The 19,511-nt window shown below is 47.7% G+C and overlaps 1 protein-coding gene across 1 annotated transcript in view; it reads right to left on the reverse strand.

Annotated features, from left to right (window-relative positions):
- The window catches only part of LOC115766846, a 46,350-nt gene that overhangs the window by 2,635 nt on the left and 24,204 nt on the right, over positions 1-19,511 (reverse strand). The window contains exons 4-15 of the mRNA XM_030710895.1: positions 17,070-18,423; positions 14,998-15,874; positions 14,754-14,931; positions 14,326-14,497; positions 8,690-9,151; positions 6,098-7,972; positions 5,926-6,041; positions 5,175-5,256; positions 3,297-3,947; positions 2,071-2,618; positions 667-1,371; positions 389-602 (exon numbers count right to left, since the gene is read on the reverse strand). Of these exons, the coding sequence (XP_030566755.1) occupies positions 389-602; positions 667-1,371; positions 2,071-2,618; positions 3,297-3,947; positions 5,175-5,256; positions 5,926-6,041; positions 6,098-7,972; positions 8,690-9,151; positions 14,326-14,497; positions 14,754-14,931; positions 14,998-15,874; positions 17,070-18,423 (7,234 nt within the window). The remainder of the gene's footprint in view (positions 1-388; positions 603-666; positions 1,372-2,070; positions 2,619-3,296; positions 3,948-5,174; positions 5,257-5,925; positions 6,042-6,097; positions 7,973-8,689; positions 9,152-14,325; positions 14,498-14,753; positions 14,932-14,997; positions 15,875-17,069; positions 18,424-19,511) is intronic.

Here is a 19,511-nt window from a genome sequence, read left to right on the forward strand (position 1 = left end):
AACGAATAACTCGTTCTGCGTTGAATATTGATTTGAAATACTCTTAAGCTGTGTATATTATACACTAATATGTATGCCAAGTTTGTTGTCTTTAGCTCTTATAATCCTCTAGCTAACGATACTTATCAATCGATATTTATCGATGCAATGAGTATGAGCGAAGGCATTGAAAAATAAGCGACTTACTCGTTTTATGTGGCACTAAGAAGAGTATATATTTTAGACATTGAGTCTCAAGCTTCTGTAGTTCCCGAGATCCATGCGTTTGTCTAGACGGATAGACTTGGCTGGGTCGATTCTGGAGGACTTTGTCGGGAATATATTTGGACAATCCAAATATACCCATTTGCAACGGGTACAGGGTATGCTAGGTTGAGTTCCGACTTACGTTGTCTTTGCGCGGCGACATTTGTGCCATTTCCGCGTTGTCCGGCGCCTGCCTCAGCAGTTGCTGACTGCCGTGCAACTGCAACTGTTGCTGCTGCAACTGCTGCTGCTGCTGCTGCGAGTCGCCACCGAGTGTGCTGTCGGAGTTGTTGGGATTGCTGCTGCTGCTGCCGCTGGCGGTTATCTCAGAGTTGCGGCGCTTGATAAAGTTGATTCTGCGTGGGGAGAGGGGGCATGGTTAGGCTTTATTATTGTTGCCACATGTGGCATGGAACATACAAACGGTTGGATTTGCCCACTTCCGTTTCGAGGCACGCTTCAGTCATTGTTGTTGTTGTTGTGGTTGCCACCGCATCCATCGAAGTAGTACTCATCGTCCTCGTCAGAGAGACTGCTGCTGCTGCTGCTGCTGTCGTCCTGTTGGTGGCTGGCGAGGAACAGTCGCGTCTCGTTGCCATCGTCGTGGTCATGGTCGTCGTCTGGATCGTTGTCAATTTCGTTGTCGTTGTTGTCTCGGATGTCGCCCTGGCTCGACAGCCACTCCTCGATTGAGACATGCAGTATATCTTCTCGCGTCTCGCTAAGATTTCCAGATCGCCTAATTTGCTCGCGCCGCTGTTGTTGCTGCAGCTTGTGCTGCTGTCGGCGGCGCTTGCGCTCCCTGCGCCGTTTCGAGCCGCAGATGCAGAACTGTTCCATGTATTTGGACTTGGATGCTGGCGTTGTGGACCGACGCCGGCACGAGCTGAACCAGCGGCGCGCGGGCTTCCGTGGCTGCTGCTGCTGTGACTCCTCTGGCCGGGATGACCGACCCCGGCCGTTGTTATGGCCGGACGTGGTCGCCGATTCACCGTCGGCGTGTCCATCTTGGAGTTGCGTTGTTGAGAGTACGATATGACAGCCTCTTTTGGCTGCACCCGATTCGTGGCTGAACGACTCAATAAATCGCGACCCGTCAGTCGATGAAATGTGGAGAGGTCGTGCCTGTCAGAGCAAATACAAAATTAGACGAAATGCGACAGAAATTTCGTTAGTGATCGAAGGACTGATTGATTGACTGACTGACTGATAGAGAGACTGTTGTACAGTATTCTTTAGCAAAAGAATATTCATAAGAGAACATTCACAAGAGAGCATTACCGATTTTTCACTCACGATCGTGGAAAAGGGGTGGAAACTGTTAAACACGAGCTTTGCGTGTGATTGGCTTAAGCAGGACAAAGCCTGAAACACAGCTGCTTTTGCAATTATTCAAACAGACTCCGGCACATACGTGCATCCACAAAAGAGAAAAGCTGCCATTCAGACACACGGATCTCCTAATCCACCCAAGTGAAATGTGATCTTGAGTGAATTGAGTGTTTATAGTTCGATTCCCTTGAAATTATCAGGGCTTAAATATGCCAGAATATCGATATCGAATTTTATAAGCTTTGAGTTAATTTGAAATAGAGTGCTAAATATATAGACTATAAAATCTAGATGAGAGACGTTGAGCAACATACGTATAGCCCGGACAGACGGAACGCTTCGCAAGATCGACTCAGATCGTCGACCTGATAAAGAATATATATAGTATGTGGAGACGGGAAACTTTACTGCTGCCTGTTATATATATTTACACAAAACTAGGGCGTCAAGGTATTATATAATTTGAGGGATTTTGGTAGCCTTTGGACTTACCCCAGAATAGTTGTTAGATCTGGACCAGGCTCGTAGCAGATCAAGTCCTCGTCCCCGAGAATGTCGTGGTTGAGCGCCAAGCGCATTTCCAGTCTTGGACTTAAACCGCAGCCAACGTGCGGCGCTGGGGCAACGTCCACAGAACGTGGACCGACTGCGCCCGGTACGGCCGCCGGCGTCGGCTCCGGGGCCGTTCCCGTTGCCGTTGCCGTTGCCGCTGCAGCTGGGCTGCTCTGCGAGCTGTTCCGCATCGGCTTTGCCATCCTCGAGGCTGTTGCTGATGAAGTGGCTGAGCCTGCCGGCACTGCGGCACCCAGCAGGCAGGTCTCGATTATCGTTGACGATGGGCGTTTTGGGCCGGGCACCGGTCCCGGATCCGGATCCGGACACACAGCCGGGCCCCTCGCCGCTGATGGTGCACAGGTTCTGGTACTCGCAGGCGTTGTCCTTGACCCGGTACCGATTGTGGGCGAAGCGTTGGCGGCGTCGCCGACAGCCGCCGAGCAGCCACTGTCAGCAGTAGCGCCAGATTTTCTTTGAGGTGGCTGCTGCAATTAGTCGAGCAGTGAGCAGAGTGAGAAGTATCCAGCACAATTTAAACATAACAATCTCTAGTAATTCCCAAGTGGTTTACGCACACACGTGCCTATCAACAGCCGAGTCGTTAGAGCCAGGCTCGTCTGTCTATTGGTTTTAATGCTATCAAGAAACTTGCCTCTTTCTGTTGCAGACGGCACAGTAGCCACTATATCATATATAAAGCTGTCTTCAACCAGGAAGTGTTATATCTGCAAGTTTTTATTAAATCTGCATACTTAAGATTGGTATGCTATCAGCAGACTTTTGGAACCATCGGTTGAAAAAAAAAACCATAAATATCATTTGAAAATGGAAAATATCTTATATAGACATAGGTCTAAATTTCCCAGCCCCATAACTCGATCAAATCTCTTGGCTCTAGATCCATTCGGCATCTGAATCTGGCAATATTATAATTCATGTAAAAATGGAACTTTCAAATATCCTACATAGACATAGGACTACATTTTCCATCCCCATAACTCGGTCAAATCTCATTCGATTCATACGAGGTTTGGGTCTTTGCTCATGGTTTGGCCTCTTCAGGGTTCAGGGCATAAAAATGGGACTGATCGAGAATATATATATAGCTTATAGCGGGCGTCAGCTGGAATACGATTGGCTTGCCTGGGACTTGGTGGACCTACCGTTTTGGTTGCCGCAGCGCTTAGATTTGTCTGCGTGAGCAGCAGACGACGAGGCGGCGGCGGCGGTGGAATGAATCTCGGTGGCTTGACGCTGGCTCTGGCGGCGCTGCTGGTAGTGCCGCTCCCGCTGCTGGTTGTTGTAGTAGTCGATGAGGGAGCCCGACTCGCCGTCGCCGTCGTCGTAGGTGGCGGCATAGTCGGCGTCGCCATAGACATCCTCGTTGTCCTCGTCGTCGTCGCACTCGTCGTCATCGTCGTCATCGTCGTCGTCGTCCTGGTCAATGATGTCGCCGTGGTCGCAGACGCGCGCGGTTCGAGTAGATACTCGCAGGATGAGGCCGCTGCTGGTGGCGGTGGCGGTGGCGGTGCCGCTGGAGGCACTGCGCCCAGCTGGTTCTGGGCGCGTATGGATGTCGACGTCGGCGCCGAAATGGCTGTGGTGGGCAACAGCATGGTGCTGGCGTGGGTGGTCAGCGGCCGTGGACCCAGCGGTGTGGTGGCCAAATTCGGCTGCAGACGCTCCTCGCTGGAGTGTGGCTCCGGCTCCGGCTCCGGTTCCGGCCTCGGATTGGCCGCTGTTGGGGCTGCCTCGTCGCTTGAGCTTCCAGCTCCCGAATCCTCTAGGTAGTGGCCATTTGTCGTTGCTTCCCCCTACCAATTGTTGGGAATAGAATTCAACTAATCAATTCTGGTTTTGATAAAGCATCCAGCTTGCACTTGGTGTGCCATATGGGAGTGGTTCGTTTTCTTGTTTAATTGTTCGGTTCAAATGGTTCATTTCGATTGGTTCGATTTCTGATTATTTTCATTTTGATTCGATTTGGATTTTTGGATTTATGAATTTGGCAATTTCGGGTATTTGGTGCATTTTGCATTCTGTGATTGTCAATCGTTGTCAATCGCTTGTGGGTCTCTGTCCTGGCGTGTGATGTTTATGATCTCGCAGTATTGCAGATTTGGCTAAAGCTTCACTAATTTCACTACGACTTTCTATATATTGTATATTTGAATATATAGATATATAGATATACGCATACACACATACATTTACAATATGTTATTAATCAACAACAATAACAAGAATTAATTACAAGCAAATTGCAGGTAAAGTTAACACATAGAGAGCGAGAATTATGTATTTGGATGTATGCATAGTGTGTATGATTGATTGATTGATTGGTGATTGAGCGATTCGTGATGTTGATGATGATGAACAGTTGTTGTTGTGGTTGTTGATGCATGTGGAAAAAGAAAACAAGACGAGAAAATAAAAGTTAATAACAAATACGATCAATCAAGCTAACAATTGATTGATAGCAATGCATGCATGAGTATGAGCACTTGCAGCGCATCAAATCATTGAGATTTAAGTCTAAAAACGAAAAAATTTAGCATAATATGACGCTAGTTATAGCATAATAATAATAATATTTGAATTGAGATGATGATCAATCAAACAGTTGTTAAGTATGAGCACAACAAGTGAAATATTTAACATATATGTAGATGGCCAAATATATCGTAAAACTAACAATAGTTGAGCTTAAGACACTTTTGTGAAACCTTTGCAAAACAAAAAGCTTTTCATATATGTGAAATGCAGCTGCAAGTGCATTCGAGCTTCGGCTTATCAAATATGCATCGACTTCTTGGCATAATGTGGGTACAGTTCGCACGGCTGGGGCATTGCCATGCGCCACAATGTGACCAGTGTGGCCAGGCCACAAAAAAATAAATTAAAAATAAAAATAAAAATAAGAGAGGGACTGCAAAATCGAAACGAAATGTGCTTTGATCTGTTGCTGGCCGTTTTGAAAATTATTTGGATTTATTGAATTATTTATTGCTTTGCATTGATTTGTTCTAAATACGACCCACCTTTTTGATGTCATCGCTGTCCTGTTGGGTTTTCTCTTCGTCGCTTTCGGTCTCCTCCTCGAACAGGGGCTCAAGACGGCGTCTAAGCATTACAAGTTTACGATATACGATTCGATATACGATATGAGATGCAACGAATTTCGATTTTTTTGTTTAGATTTGGAAATTTGTAGCAATAATTGAGCGTGTGGTGAAATGATATAAATTTTGAATTTCAGCAAGATGTTTTTTCATATACATATACATAGATATATATTAAATGTTCTATATAGCACTATATGTAGTTAAAATTCGACTAGGCACTACGGAAAGATGAGACTAGTTTACGAGAAAATCTCTTAAGTTGGTCTGTGGCCTAGACTAATCCAAGATGAGATATATATACTTAGCGATTGTTTATCGGATTCACTAAAATGGGCAAACGAATTGAATTTAAATGGTTCTCGATTGGGATTACGTGTGTATAGAGTTTACGAAAGAACGCAAGAAACACCTGTAAAAACTACGAATAAAAAAACGTGTGGAAAAAATAAACATTTAAAAGAAGAAGAAGAAATATCGATATATACTATATAATACTTAATTAATGAGAGATCTATAGCTAAGCTTGGCCTCCTAAGTGTACAATGTCTAAGGTTTCTAATAACTTTGCTTGGTTTGGGTTCAAAGATCCCGCTCTGTCTCTCATCTCTCTCTCTCTCTCTCTCGCTCTCTCTCTCTCTCTCTTCACTTGCCTCCCTCTGGCTCTTACCGTGGCAGCAGTCCGCGTATGGTGCTGGCCGTCATCGGCGGCGCCATCAGCAGCTCGTCCATCATCAGCTCAGTGTCGTCATCGTCGTTGAGCGAGTTGCTCGACTTGGTGGGTGACTGCAGCATGTAGTTGGATTATTGGATGGGCCTTGCTCTCGTTGGGCTGCACTTACCGAATGCGTGTTCTCCGAATTGATCAGCTGCATGTCATCGTTGTCTCCGCCGCTGGTGGGTGTGCCCCAGACCTCCTCGCCGCTGGTCGCGCCCGAGGTGCACTCGTCAAGCTGCTCGTCCGTCTCGGAGGCGGTCTGATTGGCCGCCGTCTGGGAGGGCTGGTCGTTGGCATTCCAGCGGCCCAAGTATTTGTCAATGAAGGCGCGCGACTCCTCGAAAAAGGACATCTTGTCGCTGACAAAGGCGCCGGCGCGATTTGTCCAAGCGCCGCTGGCCAGCACATCGCCATTGGCCAGAATTGTGCTGCTGGAGCAGGTCGCCAGCTCTGGCAGGTTCTGTGCCAGCGCCTTGTCCGCCGTTGCCTCATCCACATCATCGTCGTCGTCCACATCATCCACATCAGCCACATCAGCCACATCGTCGTCGTCCTCCTCGTCGTCATCGTCATTGCCATCGTCATCGTCATCGCCATCGTTATCGGCCTCGTTTTCGATATGCTCGTTGAGTCCATTCTGGGCGTACGGCTCGAGCTCGTCGTCTATTTCATCGGAGGGCAGCTTCTCCAGGCTGGACATGGTGCCAAAGCGACGCAGCGCACTGGTCATGGGCCGATACGGCGGCTCCTCCTCCAGCGGCGACTCATCGCACGAGTCCTCCGGTATATTCTCAATGATCGCCTGCCTCGGCTGCTTGGCCGTGGCCGTTGAGGTTGTCGCCGTTGTGATTTGCTCTCCGCTGCCGACACTGTTGTCCCACACATGTGTGCTGGTCTTGGTCAGCACCGCATCTGGCGTGGGCGGCATTACAGCTATGGTGGGCGTGTCTGGGGCCAGTTTCTGCTCACGTTTCTCTGGGCCGCAGAGCTTTGCGGCGGGCGCAAACTGCGCCAGGCCAATGAGCATCAGGGAGAGTTGCTCATCCTCCAGCCGTTGCACAGCGGCTGCCTGCTGCTTGGGCGACTCTAGCAGCTTGCAGGTCTGCTGCTCCATCTTGTCCGGCCCCAGCTGCGCCTGCCTGAAGTCCTCCGGCGTGCAGCGACAGTGGCAGGCTGTGTACTTGGCTGGGGAGCCGCCTCCGCCGCCGCCGCCGCTGGCACGTTCGCTGGTGCGCATAATTCGCGCCGTTTCCGTCACGGTGACCATGGCCTTTACCTGTTGATTGGCGCGCGGACGCACTGGCTCCTGGCACAGCTGCGCCACGATGCGCGTGCGCCGTGGCGGCGGCTGTGGCTGCGTCCTGGGCGAGCCCGTTGCCGATGCGGATGCCGATGCGGATGTCGATGCGGTTTTGTTGGAGGCGCCGGAACAGTGGCCATTGGCCAGCTGGGCCACAGGAGTTGCCTGCTGCGGCTCTAGAATTCGTAGCTGGGCGCCGCTGCCGCTGCTGCTGTTGGGCATGGCGCCGACGCTGTCATCGGTGGCCTCTGATTGGGACAGCGAGAGTTCATCGGTGATTAGTTGGGCCACATCGCTTTCGGTGTCGCCGGTCTCGCGCCGGCTGCTGCTAGCGACTACCTTCGAGGACAGCTCGCCGGTGATGGTGCTGCTCGACATGCTCGTCACGCTGCCGGTGCCCGTGCCCGTGCCCGTGCCCGTGCCCGTTCCGGTGCCCGTGCCGGTTCCGGTGCCGTTGTCTTTGCCAGCGGCATTGCCATTCAGCTTGCAGCAGCGATTCGGCGAGGATTGACTGTGCTGCACCTTCAGCGAGTTGCACAGCAGCGAGGATCCACCGCCGCCGCCGCCGACAGCTGCCGCTGAAGCTGAAGCACCAGCCGAGCCACGCCCCACGCTGCCTGCGCTCTGCTGGCAATTTTTATGGCAGTGACGGCACACCGCCAACTTGTCGAGCACAATGGGACTGGATCGCACGGTTATCTAAGCGAATGTAGCGCCAAAAAACAAACAAAAATGCCACATCTAGCAATACGCTCTACACATACATACTAACTATCAGAGATGGGCGTGGCTCAAATAAACACCTAAAGACCTTAATGGACTGTTCTGTGCAGGGCAGACGAAAGTGTATTAGAGACTATTCTAGTCTCTAAGATCAACAGCTGTCATATTGATATGAGAATAAAGAGTTTGAGATAAAAAGTTCGCTTGGATAATTGGGAAAAACGAAAGTCTAGTAAATTATCTGGGTCGGGTCGGTTGCCTGGTATATGCCTATTGCACTCTGGTTATATCAACATTTGTCTCTTGTGCAACATAAAAATTGATTCGACTTATTCCACAATCGGACTTTATTTGCCCGAGATATGCAAATATATCTCCAAACCACCTTTCAGATATTCCACATGCAAGTGTGAAAAATTGGTGGAAAATCAAACTTGTTTTGTTTATTATTCAAATTCAAAGATCTGTCTGAAAATTCATTTGAGAAGTGTTTCAATTTTTATTGAAAATTCAGAAATGGGGCTTTAAGGTTGTTTAAATTTCTTCTCTTAGCCCATTTTCAGAGTTTAACAGTGTTGTAAAGGGGTTAACGAGTGAGTATAGTTGAGACTAGGTATATTCGCTTTCCTTGGACTCAGTAGTCTCTGCTTGCCACGCCCATCTCTGTAGGCTGGCCCTCGCAGCCACACTCACCTGACTGTCCGATGTGGTGCTGTGCGATTGACTGATCTGGCTGGTGACCACCTCCGCCTCCGAGTAGATGTCCGAGGTGGCGCTCATGCTGAGCTCCTCGACGCCGCTGAGTCGCTTGCCGCCGAAATTGGGCTTGGCGGAGAGCATGCCATTCTCTTTGGCCAGGTTAAGTTCCTTGGTGCGCTTCTCGAGCTGCTGGCGCGTCCAGTAGATGATGCGCTCGTCCTGTTCGCTGTCGCTGGTGAAGATCAGCTGCTCGTCCTCGGCGCTGATGTTCTCCTGGGAGCGCGCAATGGCCGCCAGGCGCGCCTGCTGCTGCTGCTTGTCCAGCTGGCCCTTCATCCAGTTGGCCAAGTGCAGGGCGCTCGATTTCGGTGTGCCCGTCTTGTTGAGTATGCGGCACTTCTCGTCGATCAGCAGCTCGATCTGCTCCACGGCATGGCCATGGCTAGTGCCGCGCTGCTGCAAGAGGCGCGGCCCGCCGCATCGTTAGAATGTTTTTGTTTTTTTCTTTTTTGTGTGTGCCCCCAATCCGGCCCTGCCCCAATCCCATGCAAACCGGCCAGGTGCCTACATCCATACTCCCATACTCCCAAACCAAACCACAACCACACCCAGAGGCACATCCACACGGAGCTGCAGCTGCCCGACGTTGCAATGTTGCATGCAAATTAAAAATTTGTGATGGGCTCAAATTAATTCGTAATTTCTTTGGTTAACTTTTGGTTAATTATCTTCTTACTTATTTTTTTTTTTGTTAGGGTTATTCCACTGCTTAATTTGTGCTTGTCTTTGGCTTTTGGTTTCGTCTTTGCTCGTTTTTTCTTTGGCATTTGATATTAATTTTTTTCTTTTGATATTTATTTGGCTTTCGCTTGCGAGAAACAGAAACAATAAAAACGCGCGTTCTTTATTATTTTTTTTTTTTTTTGGCCATCTTTGATTAAAAACGCTTGCACTTGAAGAGGTTCACACTACGATAACGATAACAAATAGATTTGCAAATTATAACATTGAAAGAAGCGAGAGAAGTTTTTGCAATAGAACTTAAACTAAACTAAAATTGAGTCCATCACAATTTTTAATTTATCAATTTCTTTTTTTTTTTTTTTACTTTTTTGGTTTTTCTGTTCAATCAATTTTGAACGCAGGATGAACCGGGACCAGGAGAGTGTCATAATTTTTTTTTTTGGTTTCTTATGCGGAACAGTTGGAACATTTTGGGCAACGTACAGAGTGGTACATAGTGAGTGCTCGGTGGGTTTCTTTTTTTTAAATATATTTGGTTGGAGAATTGGTTTTTTTTTTTTTTTGGGGAATTAAAATGAAAAGAACATCACAAGCGTTTTTAGTCAAAGAATTATTTGGTTTTTATTATTCATCGTTTCTCAAAGTCAACTCATCTGATTGCATGTCAGATCTCAAATATATATCTATCTTTCACTTTTCTGGCAACAAAATATATTTCAAATATAAGAAAATAAAAAAGGTTTTCTAACATATCCTAGACACATATATGTGGAGCGCCAATTGGCTCGCTTCATCTTCTTTATATTTGTATATGGTATATATAGAAAGGTATATCATGTATATATATATGTACTATGCATTTGGTATATACGTGAGGTTACATAATATAGGTATTATAGCTTAATGCAGAGCGAAAATATATATAAATAAACTACGGCTACGGCAAACACGAAATTTGCTTACTCTGGCGTCGCGTACACGTGGCGTATACTTAATATCTCGACTTCAACAATGGCCAACAATGGCGTGTGAGTTTGAGTGTGTGCTCGTGTGTGTGTGTGTGTATTCAGATTATATCAAATCAGAGCACATATGCTGTTGAATGTTATACACGTATTTGTGTGTGTGTGTGTGTGTGTGCTCGGATTATATCAGATCAAAGTTTAGTAAAATGCAATTGGACGCGGGGCGGCGCACCAAATGAGGTCGCACAGTGGGGCAAGCACTGCAAAATAAAAATAACAGCAGCTCTGTTTAAAAAAAAATCAATAGCAAGAATGCAATTTCCATGCGAAAACAGAGGCTGAAGTGATCCAAAACAAAAATTGGCAAGAAAAACCATAATATTATTTAAAATAACTTTGAGCCCCTGGGCGTATTGCCCGGCCAAATTCACTTACTATTTTGAATGCCGCGAAAGTAAAATTCACACACTTGGGTTTTTTTTTTTTAAACCACAGTACCCAACTTTTCTGCCGTGAAACTATTTATCAAAGGCGCGAAAAACTATGCTATGAAAAAAGGAAAATGCAAATGCAATTCAGAAATGTGCTGAAATAATTAATTATTCAATTTTTGATAGAGAGTATATTCAGTTTTCATGAGTAATAATTGGAATACTATTAAATGAAAATGACAAAAATATGATTACAAACTAAATATTAAGCATGCCCCAAAAAGTATGCCATATATATTTTTGCTGCGGAAACGGAAATGGAAATAGAGAACATGGCGCAGCTAAAGCCGTTCAAGGAAAAATGGCAGCTACAAAGTATTTGGCATGCATAATGCAAATTTCTATGAAGAGCTTCATTTTTTATTGCCTGCCATTTTGTGTTGCGCTCGTGTGTGTGTGCGTGTGTGTGTGTGTGTGTTGTAAGCTTATTAAGTTACGACAGCCTTTAAAGGCAACAAAGTGCTAGTCATAGTCATAAATAATTGACATTGATATCTTTGCAAGAGATCTATATATATAGAAACGTAATTAGTATAATGTGTCAGCTATATATACATATATATGTTGATACGTATATATGCATATTTTCATATATAGATATTTACGTGAACCTTCTTTAAGTGTACGCCGTGACGCTGAGAATGAGCAAAGATTATTGCAGATACAGTTAGTCATAATCATATATGTATATATATATTTTTGTATATATATGCATATGCTAACTGTACGCTAGGAAGTACTATGTACACAGGGGGGAAATGCCAATTCAACTCAACAAGAGGCAGAGCACAATTGTGTTTAACCTATAAATAATTCGTATGGCAGCATTTCTTTTTTTTTGTTATACTTGGGCTAACAATTAACTTAAGTTTAAATTTAGGAAAACAATTATTACCAAAATGGAGCATTCTAATCGACGGGGACTAGACATTGGACATAATTTGGTAATATAACAACAACAATAATAACAAGAGTTTCCTTTTTTTTGATTTTGCTTCATTTTGGTTTTCTTTCTTTTTCTTTTTTGTTTTTTTTTTTTGAATTTGGCGCTTTGCTACAAAATGGAAGCATTTTTAGGTTAGATTTTGTTTTTGTTTTTTAGCATTTGTTTTTTTGATTTTTTTTTTCGTTTTGGAAAGGATGTTGGCAAAAACATTTCAATCGAATGAATAAGACGATTAATACGAATGGGTATGTATGTAAATACGATTATAAAACAAAGTGTGTGTGTGTGTGTGTGTGTGTCTGATCGGGCGGGCACGGCGCGATCTTATGTACATGTGTATATGTGTATCTTTGTATATATATATATATATATTTGTATGTATGTATGTATATTTGACTATCTAGGGGTCATATGAACTACTCTAGTAGATACTAAACTAGTATAACTATTTAAGAATTGCTTTAGACTAGAATTACACATACACATCAGCGTAAATATCATCATATCAACAACATGTTTTGCTTCTTCTTCTTCTTATATAATTTTTCTTTTCTTTTTGATATTTACACTCAATTGGCTATGGACAATACGGATAGACGAATACAAGAACGAGTACAATATATAGAGAGATACGGGTATATACATATAAATATATATCTATATATATTTTGATCGAAATCGTTATACAATAAGGGAATATGCGCTGCACTGAATACACTCAAAGAAAAACGCCGTAGCCTTGAGTGTACTCGAGCAGTGTCCATAAATACGAGTACTACCTACATAATATATGTATATATAATTAACCTGTTAGCTGTGCATGTATAAAAAAAAACGATTCACAATTATCAAAAACAAAAAAAAAACCAGCCTTGTACAATTTGATTATACAAGAGACTCGAATACCAATGCCAAGACAATTAATTGTTAACAATTTCACGAATTTACCGACAATTCGCAACTCCTGCTTGAGGGTCTGTGTACAACTTCTCAGTTCTCTAATTGCGTTAACTGTTTCAATGACAGCTAGAAATATCTTCCATAAGGCATTCATTCGATAGATCACACTCATTTGCTTAGGATCGATTGATGGAACGCATGTGAGATCCATGTGGAACATACATATGTGAAAGCAGTGTGGAATCTGGGTGGAATTGTAATGCCCAATTCACGTTGACAAGCGGAAACTAGGTGGAAGCTGTGTGCGGCCAAAGAGAGCGAAGGGGGGGAGAGAGACAGCAAATGCTGAAGAGAAAGAGTGAGGGCGAGTGAGAGCGAGCGAGAGAGGCCGAGAGAGAGAGGGAGAGAGAGAGGCAGAAGCGCAGTTGCTTAAAGACGTTAAGAGTTTAATTAGATTGAATCAGTGTGGTGGTTGTCTAAGCTCATTTTTAGTCAAAGATTGTGCTAGTGTGTGTGTGTGTGTGTGTGGGCAAGGCTTTGGCTGTGACTGTGGCCTGGATCCGTAAGCGTTTCGGTTGACAGCCAAAAGTCAAATCACAGATCCAAAGAATCCGGCGGCGTCGGCTTGGTGGGCAGCATGCCAAATGGATCGTCGACCACAATGCTATCGTCGTCGCTGTCATCGTCTACGTCCGTTTGGCCACCGCCGCCGCCGCCGCCGCCGCCGCCGCTGGAGCCAGCGCCCACGCCATCGCCCAGAAAGATGCACTCCTCCACATCCGTGTCATAGCACGGATCCAGATTCACCTCGTTCAGCTGCAGATCCAGCTCCAACAAATCCCAAGAGCCGCCGAACTCGGCCAGCGGCACGTTGACGGTCCGACCGACAGACGTTGCTGCCGTTGCCGTTGCCGTTGCCAATGTCGGCGGCACAAAGTCATTGGAGAAGGCATCCGAGTTGCAGGCCAGCGAGCTGGGCGATAGGTTCGGCGTGGGCGTTTCGGGCGTGGTCAGCGACACCTGCTGGGCCACAAGCACGGACTCATCTATAAAGGAGCGACCCACCGAGCTGAGACTAAACTCGAGCAGCTTCCGGGCATGCGTTGCCGTTGCCGTGGCCGTTGCAACCGGCTCACTGCTCGCCTCCGGTATGGCCGTGAGGCATTTGCTGCTGGCGCTGGGCAGCGATTGCGCCGAGGTCTGCGTCTGGGTGTGGCCGGTAAGGCTGGCGCTGCTGCTCAGGCAGGAGCTGTTGGTATTGTAGCGGCGCAGCGTGCTGTCGCCAGCAGCACCAACAGCTCCGCCCACGCCGTTCGGCACGGAGCCGCCACAGCTGGCGGCATGAGCAGATCGCACGCCTGGCTGGCGGGCGGGTGAGCTGGTGCGCGAGGGCAGCGAGGCCGAGCAGAGCTGAGCCGTTTGTGTGCTGGCCGTAATGCGGGCATGGACATGATTCGGGACAGAGACTGAGACCGAGACGGGGGCATGGCCTGGATGGGGCGTCGGCACCAAAGCACTGGCCAAACGCTGCAGATTCTCAAAGGAATCGCCGCTGTCCAAGCGCTTGCTGCGAAAGAGACGCACCTGCTGTTTCTGCTGCTTCAGATTGATGCTGTCCAGCGAGGGCAGTTTCATCGAGCCCATTGATGCGGAGGTCATCCCGATGTCGCTCAGCGGCACCAGCGTGTTCAGCACATCCGGCGAGTCCAGCGGACTGGACAGTGGCGTCGAGCCCAGGGCGGCGTTCACCAGAAAGCTGCGGCAGAAAATGCAAGAAAAAGGAAGAGGTTAACCAGAGACTGGAAATGTTTGATTTGTCAGCTGAAACTACCATAAACAGACCTTATGGAATTCCGTAAGAATCCATTGGGTAGTTAAGTAACTCAATATTGGACATAAGTCAATGAAATGAATTCCTTTCAATGTGCTCATAAGGAACTTAAGCAGATGGACTAAGCAGGCCTAATGGAATTCTTTAAGGATCCATCGGCCTTTTGAAGAACTCAACTTACATTTGTCGCTGCAATAGATTCTGCCAAACGGCCTTCAGCTCCAGTGAGGGTGCGCGCAGGATGAGGCTCTTCCGCCGGGCGCCGCGCTTGGGTGTGCGCGTTAGATCCGGTGCACAGTAGCCGGTCGGACTTTCAGCCAGTCTTCCATTGGGATCCACGGTCAGGCGGAATTCAGTGGCTGTGGAGAATCAATAGCATTCAGAGATTTGATGTCGGCAAATCGCAAAATTTGTCTTAAGCTCACTTTTCTTGCGCATATTAAAACAGGAGTCGACCACGTTGGCAATGGGTATCGGTTCCTCGGTGATGAAGAGCACGCGATCCCGACTGACCTTGGCAAACACAATGATGTCACTGAAGAGCAGCGTCCAGTAGGGTTTTATCGAGCGCCCCTCTACGCGGGACAGATCGCCGCCGAATATCCACTGGCGGCCCTGGACGGCCAGCGTAAAGGGCTTGCACTTGGTGAACACCATGCGCGACTCCAGATCCTGCAGCGTCAACAGTGGTCGACCCTCGCCCAGGGGCTCCATCAGGCCGCTGCTGACGGTTATCTCGCGATAGGCGGCCTGCAGCTCACCAATGACAGTGGTAAAGTTCTTGTGCTCCTCGGTATCGACGTGGCAATTGCTGGCGAGCAGTTGCATCAGCTTCAGGATCTCCCTGAAATGCTGCAGTGGCCTGTGTATGAACATGGTCAGGTCGGGACGCTTACGGGGCACAGCTGGCTCGGTGATAAAAGCTATAAACTCGGAGCCCGTCTGCCGGGACTTGTTCACCAGAACGCAGTCGGCACGCTTTATGCCGTTGCAGTACTTCTTGTAGGCGGCACAAATCGCCGTCGTCTTGGAGAGATAGACCCGTGAGGCGAAGTTCATGTGCGGCTCCTGCTCCTGCTCGTTGCTGCACAGCTGCTCCAGTATATCCTCGGAAATGCGCAGCAGCTCATCGATGTTCTGGAACAGAGTCCGATGATCGTTCGGCGATATTAGATCCTTGCGGTCCAGCAAGGGCTGCACAAAGCGCTGCACTCCGAAGTGAATGGCGGCCGTAAAGTTCTGCTCCCGGCTGATGAGCTGCAGCAAGAAGCGTCGACGATTATCCGTTATGGGCACAATCGACTGTACCAGTTGGTGGGCAGAGGTAAATGATAGAGAACGGGATAGGTTTATGTTAGCCACTAAGGAATTCTCTCTCCACTTGTCTTCACCAAATCTGGATTCACACTCTGAAGGAGTCTTGTTGCTTTAAGAATTCGTGTTTGTCATAGCCTTCACCAATTGTGGATATATACTCTGGAGGTGTCTTGTGACTTTCTCTGTTTTCAAATCTTCCGTCTGTCTATTTGAACTCGAGTGAAACTAGGTAATAACTGTGTAAAGTAGACTACCTCCCAGAAGACCTTAAATTAATCTTTCTTTAGAGGAGTTCATTATTCCAAATTGGATAATTCCAGCTCTATAGCTGTGGAGCATGTAGATTTTTGTGATTGAAAGCGGCGTGATTCATTTAAACATTTTGGGTAATCTAGCCTTTAAAGCACTGGAAGATGGAAGATGTTCGCATTTTCCTGCAGCCTGTCAGGCGTGACACTTTAAGCACTTTCACAGAACCAATATACTCTCCTTTACTCTTTGAACACTGAAAAAACTTGATTGCTTTCATTAAGGACCTTTGGGATTTTCAGTCTCACCAACTGCTAGCCTCTCACATGTTGCTTATTAAAAGTACAATGCCCATTAAATAGTTATGTTTTCGTCAATCATGCTTTTGCCTACGTAATGAAGCGTTTTGTCATCGTCTCTGAGTAATTTCCATAAGGGGCTAAGAAAGGTCCTCGGTATGCAATGCATAAGCGAAGAAACCCAATTAAACTGGGCCCATTATGAGAACGGAAACAACTTGTGGGAGTTCATTACGCCCTCGTCTGAAAACACGCCGACTTCCCCTTCCGCGAAAGCCAAGCAAAAAAAGCAAAAGCAAGAAAGAAATAAAACTTGGGTAAAAGCCACATGAAATCGAAAAAAGAAAATTTTATTGTCAAGCGGTGGGCGTAGGTTGGGAGCGGGTTAAGTGGGTAAGAAAAAAAAATGAAAAAAAAATATATATATATAAGATGATATTTATAGAAATGGCAAAAACTTAAACGTTTAAACTTAACAATAATGCGCTAAAGATATGTACAAAAAGCAGAAGAAAAAAAAAATGAAGGGTATTTCATAAACAATGGCAAATTCAATAAGAGACAACTAAAACTAGCCGATGGCCTTGGCGGCTGGGTGCTTGGTGGACTTAAACAATGACGCCCTTGCCTACCTCCTTGCTGAACGTAACCTGGGGCAGGTGCAGCCGCCGCTTGGCCGCCTCAATGGAGGAGGTGGTGCCGGAGCAGGCGGTGGCCGGGCGCGACATCGTATTGCTCAATAACTGGGGACGCACACTGGCCGTGCGCTGGACCACTGTGCCGCTGGTGGCTAGCTGCTCCTCGCTGGGCGCCAGCGAGCCCAGGCCGCAATGCTGCCGCTGCTGTAGCTGGGACTGGACCTGGGGCTGTGGCTGTGCCTGGGGCTGAGCTGCAGTCGAGTTGGGCTGATGATTGTGGCTGGCGCTGACTGTGACCGCCGTGCTGATGGTGTTGGCGGCATTGCTGGCCATGTTGGCGCCCGCGCCTGACCTTCTGAATATCTCCAACGTCAAGGACGAGCCCTGCGATCGTATCAAATTCAGAACATCAGCCTCGGGCATCGTGACCACATTGTGCTTGTCCACAAAGATGACATAGTCGCCCGGCAATATGCCGCAGCGATCCGCTGACAGTCCGCTCTCCACTTTCTCCACACGCGGCGGATGTGTCCACACAATGGAGAACCCAAAGCCGCGCTCCTCCGTGCGCGTCAATCGCTTGGTCATCGTGAACGGCGTCCGTCCCGTTGGCTGCCGGCTGCCGGGCAGCGTTGAGCAGCGTCGCGTCGCGCTGCCAGCTCCTCCTCCTCCGCCGCCGCCGCTGCCATTTAAATGGTTCGCATTGCTGGCATTCGCATTGGCATTGGACGCACTGGCTCCGGCAGCGGCGCCGCCAGTGCTGTTGCCCGCTGCGGTTGTGCTGTTCGCATTGCCATCGGCGGGCGGATCCAGTTCCAGAAAGCGCAAGAACAGATTCTCATCGGCATCGCGCTGATGCAGCGCCTTCTTGCTGAGTACCATCGGCTGCTGCGACTGCGACTGTAGCAGCTGTGCCTCATCCCGGCTGCCATTGCCCAGCGGTCCGCCGGCGGCTGCCATGCTGTCAATGCTGATGCCGATGCCAATGCCGATGACATCATCGCTGAGCAGCGCGTTTGCCGTGGCGGCATTTGGTTTCAGTGGTGCCGCCATCGTTGACATCTTGGGTATAACGGCCACTGCGTCGGATCTGGCTGGCACTCCTACTCCTGCTGGCTCCCCCTTGGGCCTATCGTTGGGCGCCTGCTTGGACTCCTCCTGCGGACGGCTGACGATGCTTGTGGGCGTGACGTGGACTGTGGCGTGCGGCTTGCTGCGGCAGCTATGAAGGCATCCCTGCGCGTGCAGCCTGTAGGATCCCGTTGCACTCTGGTTCTGGTTCTGGTTCTGGCTCTGCTGCACTAAGGCGCTCAATGGAAACGTGAGGCAACCCAGGAATTCGCTGCGTCTGTGGATATTACAAACGCTAAATTAAATAACTTGAGCGCAAAGTCCAATTGGACGGAAGCTTAAATCAATTTCACGGTAAAAAGAATAACAAATAAAATAAGGGAAATGCTTGCAGTTTTAACAGGAATTGCAGCTCATGCCTTGACTCCTGGCAATTTCATTGGAAATTCCTTGGTTTCCTTGACTTTCGCCGATTAGCTGCGTAGGAATTCTTCGATTTATTTCCGCTTCAGCGTTTAGCTTGCTTGAACAGTTGCTGTAATTGGCTTATTGGCTCACAACTAGTTCCCAGAATTGCATTACACCCACAATCTAGCTAACCTTTGAGTATGACGCAGCAGGAAACTGTTGGGTAACAGGATCCTTTCGTTTACTAGAGCACCGAACCAACAGAAATACGGTCGATTAATTGAATAGATAGCCACACTTGGCCCATAAACCGATGAGCTGCTAGTGGCTCGGCCATTAGTTAGTGCTAGTATGTGAACTAATGGAGCTGGCTTCGTAAATTGCACTGAAGATCTGTCAGATAGCAGCCACATTGTTGCCTGGCATTTATGCCGAACGGATGTCGACCTTTGAAAGGAAGTTTCCAATTTGTTCTCGCTAGCAGCTAGCAAATCAAGGCGAGTGGCTAGTGGCTAGTTGCGAGGCTAGCCACTGAAAACTGGCTAATAAATAATCCCACACTGAACGACCCCATGCATTTGGTCAAGGGCATTCGATTGTGTGCAGGGTGCTCACGATTCGGCTCAGGACGAATGACGTCCGATAAGATGTTTTTTCTCTTCTTTTTTCCTTTTTTTTTTTTTTTTTGGTAGCCTTGCGTCACGTTGCATTCTGTTTACAACTGGTTTGGCTCCACTGTACACCCGACTCTCCCACGACCTGCTTGTGGCACCTCCCCGCCAGCCCCGCGGCACGTGACATAAATCAATTAGCGTCGTCTAAGCTGTCTTTGCTTGGCATTCCCATAGATCCAATAGGTGCACCGGAAATACGCTTTGAACCTTGTCGAGCTAGTTGCTTATTTTTCTAGCCACCGCTTGGCGCCCGGCCCGGCCCGGCCTGGCCTGGCCTGGCCTG

This window comes from Drosophila novamexicana, unplaced genomic scaffold (genome assembly GCF_003285875.2).
Source record: "Drosophila novamexicana strain 15010-1031.04,08,12 unplaced genomic scaffold, DnovRS2.1 tig00001270-arrow-arrow-pilon, whole genome shotgun sequence".
In the NCBI taxonomy this organism is placed as follows: domain Eukaryota; kingdom Metazoa; phylum Arthropoda; class Insecta; order Diptera; family Drosophilidae; genus Drosophila; species Drosophila novamexicana.